We start from the raw sequence: 12,067 nt of genomic DNA on the forward strand, positions 1-12,067 counted from the left end.
AATATCACATTCAATTCGAGAATGCTTGAGACAGTTGTAATAGATAAGGATGTAAGAGTATATCTGTAGTGGCATCTTGTGTGATGATGGACAATGAAGTACCCTTCAATATTAAGATGTAAGTGAGATGGAGAATAACATCTTGTAAAATCACTTCACTACTCAGTCTTTGATTCTTCAAAGTGAAATAATAGCCAATTCCAAAACAATCCTTCATATTTTTTTCTTCTTCATAGAAGATGGTTTTGTTTTATATTTTCAATATTTTTCTTCTTTGTAAAGGAATAAGAGAAGTAAAAGAGAGCCAAGTGTTGGGAGGTTCAATACTAGGTTCAGGTTTTATTCATTTTTTCCTGTGAACAATGGGGGAAAATGTAATGGAAGGCTCTCAAGGAATTCGTACTTGAGTCAAAATGGTGCCATTTTTTCCCTAGCATCTATGTGAGGTGGCAAGTGCGATGTCCGGACGTGACTTTGTTAGATGGTTTTGTATGAATTCCAGTCGGTGTAGCTTGGTATCGATACTCTCTCTCTAGAGTGTGAAAGATTGAGGTTCATGTGACCATCTTTGGTAGGATGGATGAACCGTTGGAGGTGTGAGCGGAGAAGATCTAAACCTAGCATAAAAAAATCCAACCCTGGGTTCTTCTTGGATAGCCGGTGTCACAAAGCCCGCACGGCTCACGGCACAACGTGTCGCTAATCACATTACCCCAGCAGCAGACGCTTGTTCCACGGCAGGTGTGGTTGCCACGCGACACGCAGACGACTGCATTCGATTTCACCCTGGCCTCTCATATACCAACCTATCTTCAAAAGATGTGAACCAAACCAAATTTTGGGGCTAGAAATTGCATTATTCATGTGAGACTTGAGATACATAGAAGTCTAGACCAGAGGGAGTTCTGTATACAGCAGAGGTCCTCCTTTCACTCCATATATACATTCTTACTCATCATACTACTATGATAACTCCTAGTACAGGTGTCTTACATTACTTGAATACCGCTTTCTTTAACCAAGTTCACCACCTAACCTAGGATGAAGACCTTTTCACTCACCTTGCCCCTAATCAGCCATGTATTAAGATGATGGTGGCCCAAGGCTCAGTCCATATACCCTATTACACAAAGCTGTAAACACTGGTTTGTTGTACCAATATTCCATTGGATCATCAATCATTTAAGGTCTATATAAAGCAGTTTGGTAAAGCTTAAATGTGAATTATATAGAAATGTTACTCTAATAATCAGATCTTAGAGACATGAGTGACAGATTCTTTGTAAAAAAAATCAAGTATTAACATTGAACAAATTCCGCCATTCTAATATCATTTCTCAATTTTATATGAATACATGAAAAGCTATGTGTTATGCGCTATAAAAGAACTGAATGTTATTAAAAGTACTATATGATTATTAGTTGAACCAGGCTTTAATTATTATCCCACTCCATGAAAGCTAAGTGATGGTATGCCAAATTGATTTTTTGTGCGTATTTTAGGGGATCAGACTTTGATAATTCAGACATTTTATAGAAGCATTTAACAGTAGATTAAAGTAACAGTCTCTTTACATGTATATCATATTTTAGAACTTATTCACACATGTGTTTTTATTATGTTATTTTTCATTTTAAGTGGCACTAAACATGCTAAATTCTTACTTGGAAAATGAATGATTTTTCTGTGAAACTAAATTCTTTCTAGCAAAATGAATGATATTTAGATGAAGAATACACTATGAAACTACTGTTTGTTAACCATTGCTAACCAAAATTCTTGCGTTTATTTGAAATACCTAGTAGTAGATGTTATTATTCCCTAACATATTAAATGAATTCAAATTTTTTGTTAGACATTCACGGTCGGGGGGGGGGGGGGGTCAGGTTGCAATCAGCATTCACTCTCTTTCCTAATTCTTTTCTACCATCCCTCCCCATTTTCTCTTGATTTGCAACTTACTATTTCTCTCTCAATTTTGATACTTTTTTACCTTGCTGAGAACACTCCTTTTCTATTCTTTGTGCTCCAATTGGCTTGAAGCTTAATTGGATTTCGGCATGTGTGAGATTGACAGTTGGTGTGTTTTTCTTCTCAGTGAAATCCTTTCATTCTCAGAACCAGCTCTTCACAAGAGTTTTTCATAGATAATATGCCTCTTGGATCTTGGAAGTGTACGGTGGATAATAATGCCTCTTTCATTTTATGTCTCCTTTGAAGTATGATACCTGCCTTGTATTGGAATAGATGAATAACAGGGAAGACCTTGGATGAAAAAAAATCATGTTCAACGTGAAGAGGATGAAAAATATTAGCCTGTGGGTTGGTTGAGGTTATTAAAAGCATTGAGAATGTACCAAGTTTAGTTAGAGCTTAGTCAAGACTTACTCTCTGCTAATGGTGAATGCGCATTTTAAGATGAGAAGGGAGAGGGCCTACTTTCTATAATCTCCAAAGCATTTTGATTTTCCACACGAGACTTTAAAAAATGCCTAAGTGGTTTTAATCAGCCGAGCGTGATTCCAATATATTGGAGGGCTCTTTTGCAAAACTATCAAATTGGAGAGTTTTCATGAAAAAAATTCCCCTGAGTTTTAATCATAAGCCTCAAACTGACAAACAAGGCAAGGCTATTCTTATATCAAGTCAAGCGTAGCGTCTTCAATCATTTATTTGCAAATAACAAGTTTCTATCTCTTGCGGTAGCCTTTCATTCCTCTATTGATTTTTCCCTTTTATCATGATCAATAACTTCTGTATCTAAATCCCAATACATTTGATTTTAAAGGAATACATGTGGAGCCGTACCTTGGTTTTTTACCTTTAATGATCTATTTTCATTTATTCAGTACCTGATGCAATCTCATTCTTATGACCTTAGCTCAAGCTATTAAACATTTCATTTGAAGATTGTAATCAGGGGGCAAACTCTTTCAGAGTATCAACAAGATGGATATCTCTCCAAGGTAATGTTTTATTCAAGCAGCGTGTTTGGTTGTTGCAGTTCCTGTGTCGGTATTCTAACATTTAAGAATTCTGACATTTGCAGAGGGAAAAATTGACAATAATAAAGAAACATGGCTTGAATGTGAATGTTTTTGTTTCCAGTCTTCATGCTGTTCTCATACATGTACCTTGGGACCTACTTAGCTTCTTGCTCTTATCTGATTCATGGAGTCAATACCTTCAAGGTTGTGCCTCTCCTTCAATCTCTGATCTTAAACAAATGTCTCTTTTGAATACCAGACCTTGTACCTACTTTTCAGCCATTCACTCATTGAAGCATGAAACCAGGAGGAACTCCTTGTATAGAATCATGTCCTCTGTGTCAAAAGGCTGCTTGCAAGAAAGCCATGTTTTGTCAGCTCTTAATGCCTTCTTGCAGACTTTCTAGTAAAAATGATGCTACATTCATATCTTCTATAGATTGTTCACTGTTGGCATTTCAGATTCGTCAATCAAACTCATCCTTAAATTACAAATTAGGGATGTTTTTTTTTCTTCAAACATCAACAATGTGGTACTGAAATATTTTCATGAAACAAATCATTCATATCAGATGTCTTCTTTTGATTGAGTCCAAGCCATTTTGGGGGCCATTACTAATATCATGTGACATAATGGTCAGGACAAGAAAAGTGTTATATTTCATATCAGAATCTGCTACTGTCATAATTCATTGATTGTAGGAAGGAGACTAAACTGAAATGAGAAACATTCATGCTCACATATCAAAACACCACCTGAGGGAGCTACCTATAGAAATACAATATTATTGGTATTTATGGAATATTAACTGTAACTCTTAAGGGAGGCTGGTGTCTGTTATATAGAGTCCCAAGCAGGAGTGAAACAGGGTGCATGACCAAGAAACTGTGTTTGCATTTGTAATGTGGAGTGCCCAATAGGGGAGCCTAGGTGACTACTCTGGTGCAAGTCATCTAATGCTCGTGAAATAATTCATGCGTAATGTTTCTGCATGCACCACAGATAAGCAGCCTAGGGGGCGTCTACACGCTGTTCTCTCATACTTTCAACAGATTTTGTACTGAGAGAGATGAAAAGAGAGAGAGTGAGAATGAAAGAGGTGAGAATGAAAGAGGAGAGAAGAACAGAGAAAATGAAATAGAGAAAATGAAAGAGAAAGAATGAGGGGTTGAAATGGGAACTGCAAAAATAAAAAGAGTAAAAATTTGGACGTAGATAGGCCTAAGTATCTATTATTTTTTGGTAAATTAAATCTTAATTTTAACCGTGTCAGGAAAGCGACTATGGGTTTCTTTATGGTACCCTTTTACTTTAGCTAAAATCAAGCTTTTGATATGTGTGAAGTTCAAAACACTGTACATCCTTTCTCATTTTGATTTAGACAATAATCATAATAACATAAAAATACAGTGCTTCCCATAAAATAGAATGAATGACATCATTATAAATGATTTTTAGTGAGTTCAAGATTGCAACAAAACAGCACAGCATCTTTTTTAAAATGGTTAACAGAGCTCTCTGATTGTGCGAATATATCATATGAAGCATGTAACGCTCTGCATACACCCCTTTACTCCACTTCGTAATTGGTATTGTCACACTTTTTTCACACACAAAATATATATATATATATATATATATATATATATAGGCCAAAAGTTTACATACACCCATGGAATTCAGTGAAATTTGTTCACTTGCCAAACATTGTAAAATTTATTATATCTTCAAAAATATAAATACTACCATGACTAATTTGGTAACAAATGAAAGAGCGTATTCATCTCTTTTACATAATTGGGATGTTGTTAGAATGGAAGTATATTTCAGGTGGAATTTTCTTTGAAGAAAAAAGTAATATTAGTGCTAAATGTATTCTATTGTTATATTTTCAAACATCATTTCATAGAAATACATAAATGTCAAATCTATGATTTATATTACATTTTCTATCATGATATGTCACCACTGAACAAAAAAGTGCGATATGAAATGTTTGTGTTGAGAAGTAACTAGCACAAATATGAAATGTTTTTGTCAAGTTTTTATTTTTAATTTGTCTAAAATATGAAGATTTTGGGGGAGAAAATGACACCTAAATATCTTTCAGCTCCTGACGACAAAGCAATGTGATGAAGGGGCATGACATACTCATTTGTTTCAAATCAAATTCGTCATGATAACACAAATATGTTATAAGAAATAGTAAATTTTATGATGTTTGGCAAGTGTCAACTTTTCTTTGAATTTCCTGGGTGTATGTAAACTTCTGGCCTCAACTGTATATATACATATATATATATATATATATATATATATATATATATATATATAAAGGGGATGATAACAGGGTCAATATACTATCTCATATCTACCCAGCTCCATTGTCAAGCTTGCGTTTTATCAGAAGAAGATGTGAACTTTGTGAAGTACAAGTCAGTGATTTTGTTTTTAAGGGGGAATGGCCGGTAGAGGGGCTTGGAGCAGATGAATGCCTCCATCTTAAAGACAAGACAAACTTGTGCAGGAGTCATAGGTTTATGGGCACACGTCTGTGGCTTACATCAAGCTGATAACAATAGTTAGAAAATGGTATATGAAGACTGACTAGGAATGAAAAGAGAAACCATGGTTAAATGCGATGGAAAAAGAGAAGGAAAAACTTGAGTAGAGCATTAAAATATGCAAACACCTGTTGTGGCTTGCAGTGCAGTGCATCATAAAAGGCCAAGAGACAGTGAAGAAATAAAAATCAATTCTTGTGTTCAAATCCTGGCAGGAGAATAGTGAGACAGTAAGCTTCACCCGAATGAGCCGCATTAGCCCCAGTCAGTGAACCTCAAGCAAGCACTTACCTTTACCCAAACGTGTCCCTCATCAAAATACGCTCACTGAACGAGCGGGTTAAGGAAAACACCCCTATGTAGAATTCATGAGATGTTAAAACCACTTCACCTTTCCAGTTTTGGGGAAGAGGAATTTCAGTTTTTTCCATATGATTCTCATAGCAGCTCTATGACTTGTAAGTTGTTATTTATGGCGTGATATAAACAAGACTTGTTCATATTTTACTGCTTATCAAATATTGCTCTTTTGTAGGACCACAATTTTGATGTTGCTTTAGTATTCATAGAATGGGAGGGTGTGTTGAAGTTAATGGTAGGGTTTGTCCTTACATTCACCTTCATGAGACAATCAACTTGGGAGGCCATTAAGAATTCATCACATGTCAGCATAGTGGCGTGAAGCTCGTTTACTGCACAAAATACAGCCCTAGATAATCGTAAATATAATTTCAATATTCACACCTCGAGCAGCGACTCTATCCCTCTGACGTTGAAGAGTTGCTATTTTGAGACTATAGCAAAGAACTCTTTTTAAAAAATGGCACATCTATCGAAGAATCTGATGGGATACTACGATCTAGATACTGCCAATACCACTAAAAAATATTGCACCTGGCTTAGTCATTTGTATTCTTGATGTGTTTTTTTATGTGGCAATACTCAAGAATAAACAAAGTCCAAAGAGAGAATTAATAGGTCACAAAAATCCAGAATATTAGTTAACCTCTCATTTTTTTAGACTTTCTATACATGTATTATGAGATTATGTGACAGAAACATAGCATTTCAGGCATTCACTAAAATGTTGATCCTTAAGTTTTTATAATATTCGTACACATAAAAGGAATTTAGCATTTTATTTACGTGTTTCAGTGAAAGTAGGAAAATATTTCAACATATGAAATTATCTTTGTGAATGTCTTTACTCCAGCGAAAAAGTACTAGCAATTTGCATCCATCTGTTGTTTTATACCTAGCATTTTATCTCTGATGGTTTTATTTACATTTCACTTTTGATTATTTTCCTGACCTGTGATTTGTGATTTTAGTTGTCTTCACTATTCTGTATTCAGACTGTTGAATTATTCTTGACTTATTTTATATTTAACTGAAATTATTGTTGAGCTTAATTATTCTAAATTTCTCCGTTGTGCCTCAAGAGTCAGGGGATTTTAAGTACACTGTCAGAATTCACACTTTAAACAGTCCCATGTACCCACTTGTTTGTTGGCCTCTTGAGTGACTACGCTTTCTTTCACTAGAAAACAGAAAGAGGAGAGAGAAAGGAGAGCATTTGAAGTACAGAATATGAAAACACTCACAGGGGGATGCTCAAATAACTTTCAATATTTATCTCCTACTTCATTCTGTTATTGTAGAGATGTTGGTTTAAGGCCAGGGTATTTCTCTCTTGCATATATTCCAGTGAGAATAATTGTGAATAGTAAAATGATCTGGAATTTTAAGGCCAGCAATGTCTTTTTTTATAACGGGTTTCACTGTTCTTTTTGTTTTTAAATAACCAATAGATAGTAGATGAATGTCCAGATAATGGATCCCGCCTAATACTTCATATTACAATGATGATGGTGATGGTGATGGTGATGGTGATGGTGATGATGATGAAGTTGATGAAGATAGTGAAGATGGTGAAGATGATGACGATGATGATGATCGTGATGGTGCAGGTGGTGGCATATGGACAATATAAATGTTCTGTTGGTCATTATCATCCTCAGTTCTTCACTGTGTTCACTGTAAAAATGTAACCTTTGATTAAATATAAAATATCTTTAATATCTTTCAGATGTACAAGATTAGACAATGCTGAATGCACAGATTCCAGAAACCTTATAACCCGTCGTTGGCTAGGTTGGAAAGACCAGTGTATTGATATCAAAGAGGTTGATCCCCCTAGTACTCCTACTGATACAAGAAAAGAGGTAAGCCACTTCCTAATGTTGCAACCGATTTTTATTGCAATTCCTGATCCAATCCGATTTTCCCCTTTTTTCTACATTTTCCGAACTCTGATTTTTGATGAGTGGGGAAAAATTCGGATCAGAAAAACCAAAACATAAGACAAAAAACATGTGGCGACATGCATTGTTGCATAGTGCTATTCCTGTGAATGAACAAGCTCCGAGCGAAGTCCTCATGTAGGTCGTCAACATACGCTCATGATTTGTTTTGATCTCGGACAAAAGCATTGGAAGAAAAAGAAGATAAAGGAGATAAAATGATGATTTGGTTTGATCTCCAATATAAGCAGAAGAGGAGGAGGAGGAAGAAGATGATGATGATTTGTTTTGATTTTCGACATAAGCAGAGGAAGATGATGATAATTTGTTTTGATCTTCGACAAAAGCGGAGGAAAAAGAAGATGGTGATGATTTGTTTTGACCTTAAGCAGATGCAAATAAAATGTAGTTGAACTCGCAGACATGTCCGATAATGTTTTAGTAGTTTTTAACTAGGAGCTAGCGATTTAGAATTATTATTAGCAATGATCTCTTGCTCTCCTAGAAGTAGAAGAAATATAAAAGACGTATCTTCCTGACTCTGTCGCAAAGGCAAATGAAATTGAACAGTAGTCTCTAACAGATTAATGACTGATCAGTGGAACAGGACTTAAAATGAATATTAATATATAAAATAAATTTTAATAAAGATCTATTCTTTAGGAATGATCTCTAGCAATAGTCTAGCTAATGCGACATCTTAAGTTAGCGTTTACGACTGCCTCCGAAATCACCATGATGTTGTAGAGAAGAGGACTTTCATCATTTAACTTCAGATAGTAGTGCATCTATTTCCAGAAGTAATGCGACCTCTAAGAGTTCACGACTGCCTCTGCAATCACCACGATGTTATAGAGAAGGAGAATATCATCGTAAACAACTTCGGATAGCAGTGCGTCTATTTCGGCAAGTCATGCCGCCTCTGAGAGTTTACGATTACCTCCACAATCACCATGATGTTGTAGATGAATATCATCCGTTCACGACTGCCTCTGCAATCACCACGATGTAGTGGAAAAGATGAATATCAAAGTAAACAACTTCAGATCGTAGTGCGTCTATTCCGGAAGTAATGCGACCTCTTAGAGTTTACGATTGCCTTCACAATCATCACGATATTGTAGAGAAGAGGACTAGAACTATTGTTGACTGGCGGTAGTGTCGTGTGCTGCATCATCATTATCTTCTTCTCCTTCCTCCGCTTTTGTCGGAGATCAAAACTAATTCTGTCATCAGTGTAGCTTGCAGCATTTCTCCGCGTGCCGGTCACCCACAAATTTTAATGTATTTCTTTTTTTTAAATATCCGCCGATCTAATATTCGAACCGATTTTGATTTTCGGAGCAGAACTTCCGATCCTGTTTTTGCTCTAACTTACATTACCACTTCCCCCTCCTTTCTAGTACTTATCATAAAGCTGAAGGTATTCACCCACACCCTCTCCTTCCACATTTTCATATACATGTACTAGTAGATTCCAGGGGAGAGACATTACGTCTGCTTCAGTACCTGGCTATTCTCGAGTGAGTTAGGAGGATTGCCCCATTCCCACCCATCCTCCCTCCCAGAGAATAATGAGGAAAAGCATCTCATTGCTCACTTCCCACCTCTTCCACTGTTCATTCTTCATCTTTCCTTCCATCTCATTCAACAATACAACAAATAAAAAGGAGATGTATTATAATATCTTATCTACATGCCCTTCCCTATCACTCAGAAATGCCAAGTAATTGACTACTTAGAAAAGATACCTAGGTAATCATCCAGGCATTTTTTTATATCACATCATCAGCTGGCATATAAATGTCGCCTTAACCATAACTTCTCGGGATAATCAGTCACTCATTTAATATTTATTTGAAATTTTAATTTGTACTTAACAGTATAAAAGGATGAAATGAGATTATTTTATTTAGTTTAGATTAGTTTATTTTTCCTCACTTAAAAAGACCAGTGTATACCCATACTTTCTTGAATATGCTTTTAGAACCGAGTCCCTCATAAATTTTTTGTCTTTTTTTTTTTAATCATGGTACTTCTTGCCTTCAGAACTAGTCAGGAGTTTTTAAGACCATTCCTATATAAGCAATTAGTTTTAAGACTTTGTTTTTTACGTATGATCTTCATTGATACTGTGGTATTGTTCAAACTTAGTACCCCTTTTACTGGTATGCTATTTTATGGTGTATCAGGACTCCTGAAATGAAAAAAAGCTCACAGTTTGTATAAAACTATTAACTTATTACTACTTTGTTCATGCTGAGTTTTAAAGAGAGAAATTGAAAATTATTTGTTTAAAATAAATTAGTTTGTGTATTATATTATATGTTTGAAACAATGTGAAATACCACTTAACACATAATTATATTTATTTTTAAATGAGGAATTATTGCTTGTGTGACTTTGTTTTGATTATGGTATACACAACATGATTTACAAAAAATAACATGTAAGATTGTTTTTAGCTGTTTTTAACACTTTTTTCACCTGTAATGATTGATGAGATCGTTTTGTCATCAAGCATTAAGGGCGATATGTTTAATTATTGATCTTATATCCATGAAATTTGCAGTTACCATACCCAACACACAGATTTGCTCTAACAATTTTTATTTGTAAACTTATATGAGGGATTATTTACAAAATATGCCTTGAAGTCATTGATAAAATAGTTCTGGAAATACAATTTTATTGTTACTCTATGCCCACTAATATTATTCAATCGGATTAATTAAAAAAAAAAATTATTTGTCATCCTTTCATCAGATGAAGGAAAAAAGCCAAAGATTTCAATTTTTAAGCACCTTATGAAAAACTGGAATCATGACAGATTAATCATACCAATATTGGAAATGACTGTGATTTCTCAAATAATTTTTTTTTCACTTTATATTTGTGTATTTTTGTTTGTTTGAATTCATAGCTTGCTTTGACCGTGACAAGCCTACCAAAGTTAAAACCAGGAGAATATTACCATTGCCTATTTGATAACTTTAGTAGTGAGAATGCTATTGTGGATACAGAGGTTATCAACAACACATCTATTATACGATGTAACACACCACCAGTTTCTGCTATACCAGACAGGCCACATGGTAAGAAGTCAATATTTCTATTCCCATTTGACCCTACATTATTGTCATTTGGTTAACTAATATAATTTGTTTAACTAATAGAAGTTTATCAATTCTGATGACAGTAAAAATGTCAAATGCATTGGTTGTATAAATCTGAAATGATTCATTATCATTGGCATAGAATTGATGTGTTTAGTCCATAATGAGAAATTGATCAAGTGATAAAATGGCTCTATTTACATATACATTTATGTAAAACAATTATGGACTTAATATACTAAAATGTATACTGGGTAATTAGTTTAGGTTAAATTAGTTTTTATGAAATTAGTATGATCTCCTTCATGAAAGCTCTTGAATCACTTATTTGGATGCATTACTTTTTTTTCTAATATTCTTATGATTTTGTTTTTTATTATTACAAAGTGAATTATAATGATAGCTGTGTGAAACAAGTGTCTCTCCTTTTTTTTCCTGCTAGGATCTCAAGGAGTAAAGTTAGCTATCAAGTCATCAGAAACGAGAGTCAGGATTGCAGAGACAGAATTTGTCTTCTACAAATGTTCAGCTTTTTCTGGCTGTATGGAATGTGTTGACAATCATTTTGAATGTGAATGGTGTGTCTTTGACAACGTTTGCCACAGCAAAACAGAGGAATGTGCATCATCTCAACTTGGTAGAGTGGTAAGAATTCTATCCTATCTCCATATCTTCTCGTGTGATACATCAGCTAAAGCAATGTGATAGAAAATAGAACTTGAAGCATGTTTGGTTCCTTAGTGGACCTCTTACATTATTCACCATAAATGCATGCTAGAAAGCTAGTTGTATTTCATTTCGTAGACAAACAGAGGTTTGAGTTACACAAGATTTATCACCCGAAATGGTCATTCATTTGAATTTGCCTCACACGTTGTATCACATGAATAGTAGATGTAATGGTTTCCCTCCGTTTTGTCAGAATCAAATTTGTATGTATGCTGACATACATTACATTCCCATGATAATTTCTCCAACTAGACTTTATTAAAGTGTGGTTTTATTGAATATTTTTTAAAATCATTTCAAAAGTAATAACATTTGTATTAATGGTGGTATTTGATGGATCAATTTGATTTGACAGAGGAAGAGATT

At 34.7% G+C, this 12,067-nt stretch overlaps 1 protein-coding gene across 2 annotated transcripts in view; it reads left to right on the forward strand.

The window, feature by feature from the left end:
• Positions 1–7,642: 7,642 nt before the first annotated feature.
• Positions 7,643–12,067, forward strand: part of LOC129255468 (plexin-A4-like) — a 41,536-nt gene continuing 37,111 nt past the window's right edge. Inside the window, exons 1-3 of one of the 2 annotated variants that reach the window (XM_064097433.1) lie at positions 7,643–7,778; positions 10,780–10,951; positions 11,415–11,617. In XM_064097433.1, the coding sequence (XP_063953503.1) occupies positions 11,516–11,617 (102 nt within the window). In that variant the 5' untranslated portion in view covers positions 7,643–7,778; positions 10,780–10,951; positions 11,415–11,515. The remainder of the gene's footprint in view (positions 7,779–10,779; positions 10,952–11,414; positions 11,618–12,067) is intronic. The other variant, XM_064097432.1, reaches the window with a different exon arrangement.

Source organism: Lytechinus pictus, chromosome 3 (assembly GCF_037042905.1).
Source record: "Lytechinus pictus isolate F3 Inbred chromosome 3, Lp3.0, whole genome shotgun sequence".
NCBI lineage: Eukaryota > Metazoa > Echinodermata > Echinoidea > Temnopleuroida > Toxopneustidae > Lytechinus > Lytechinus pictus.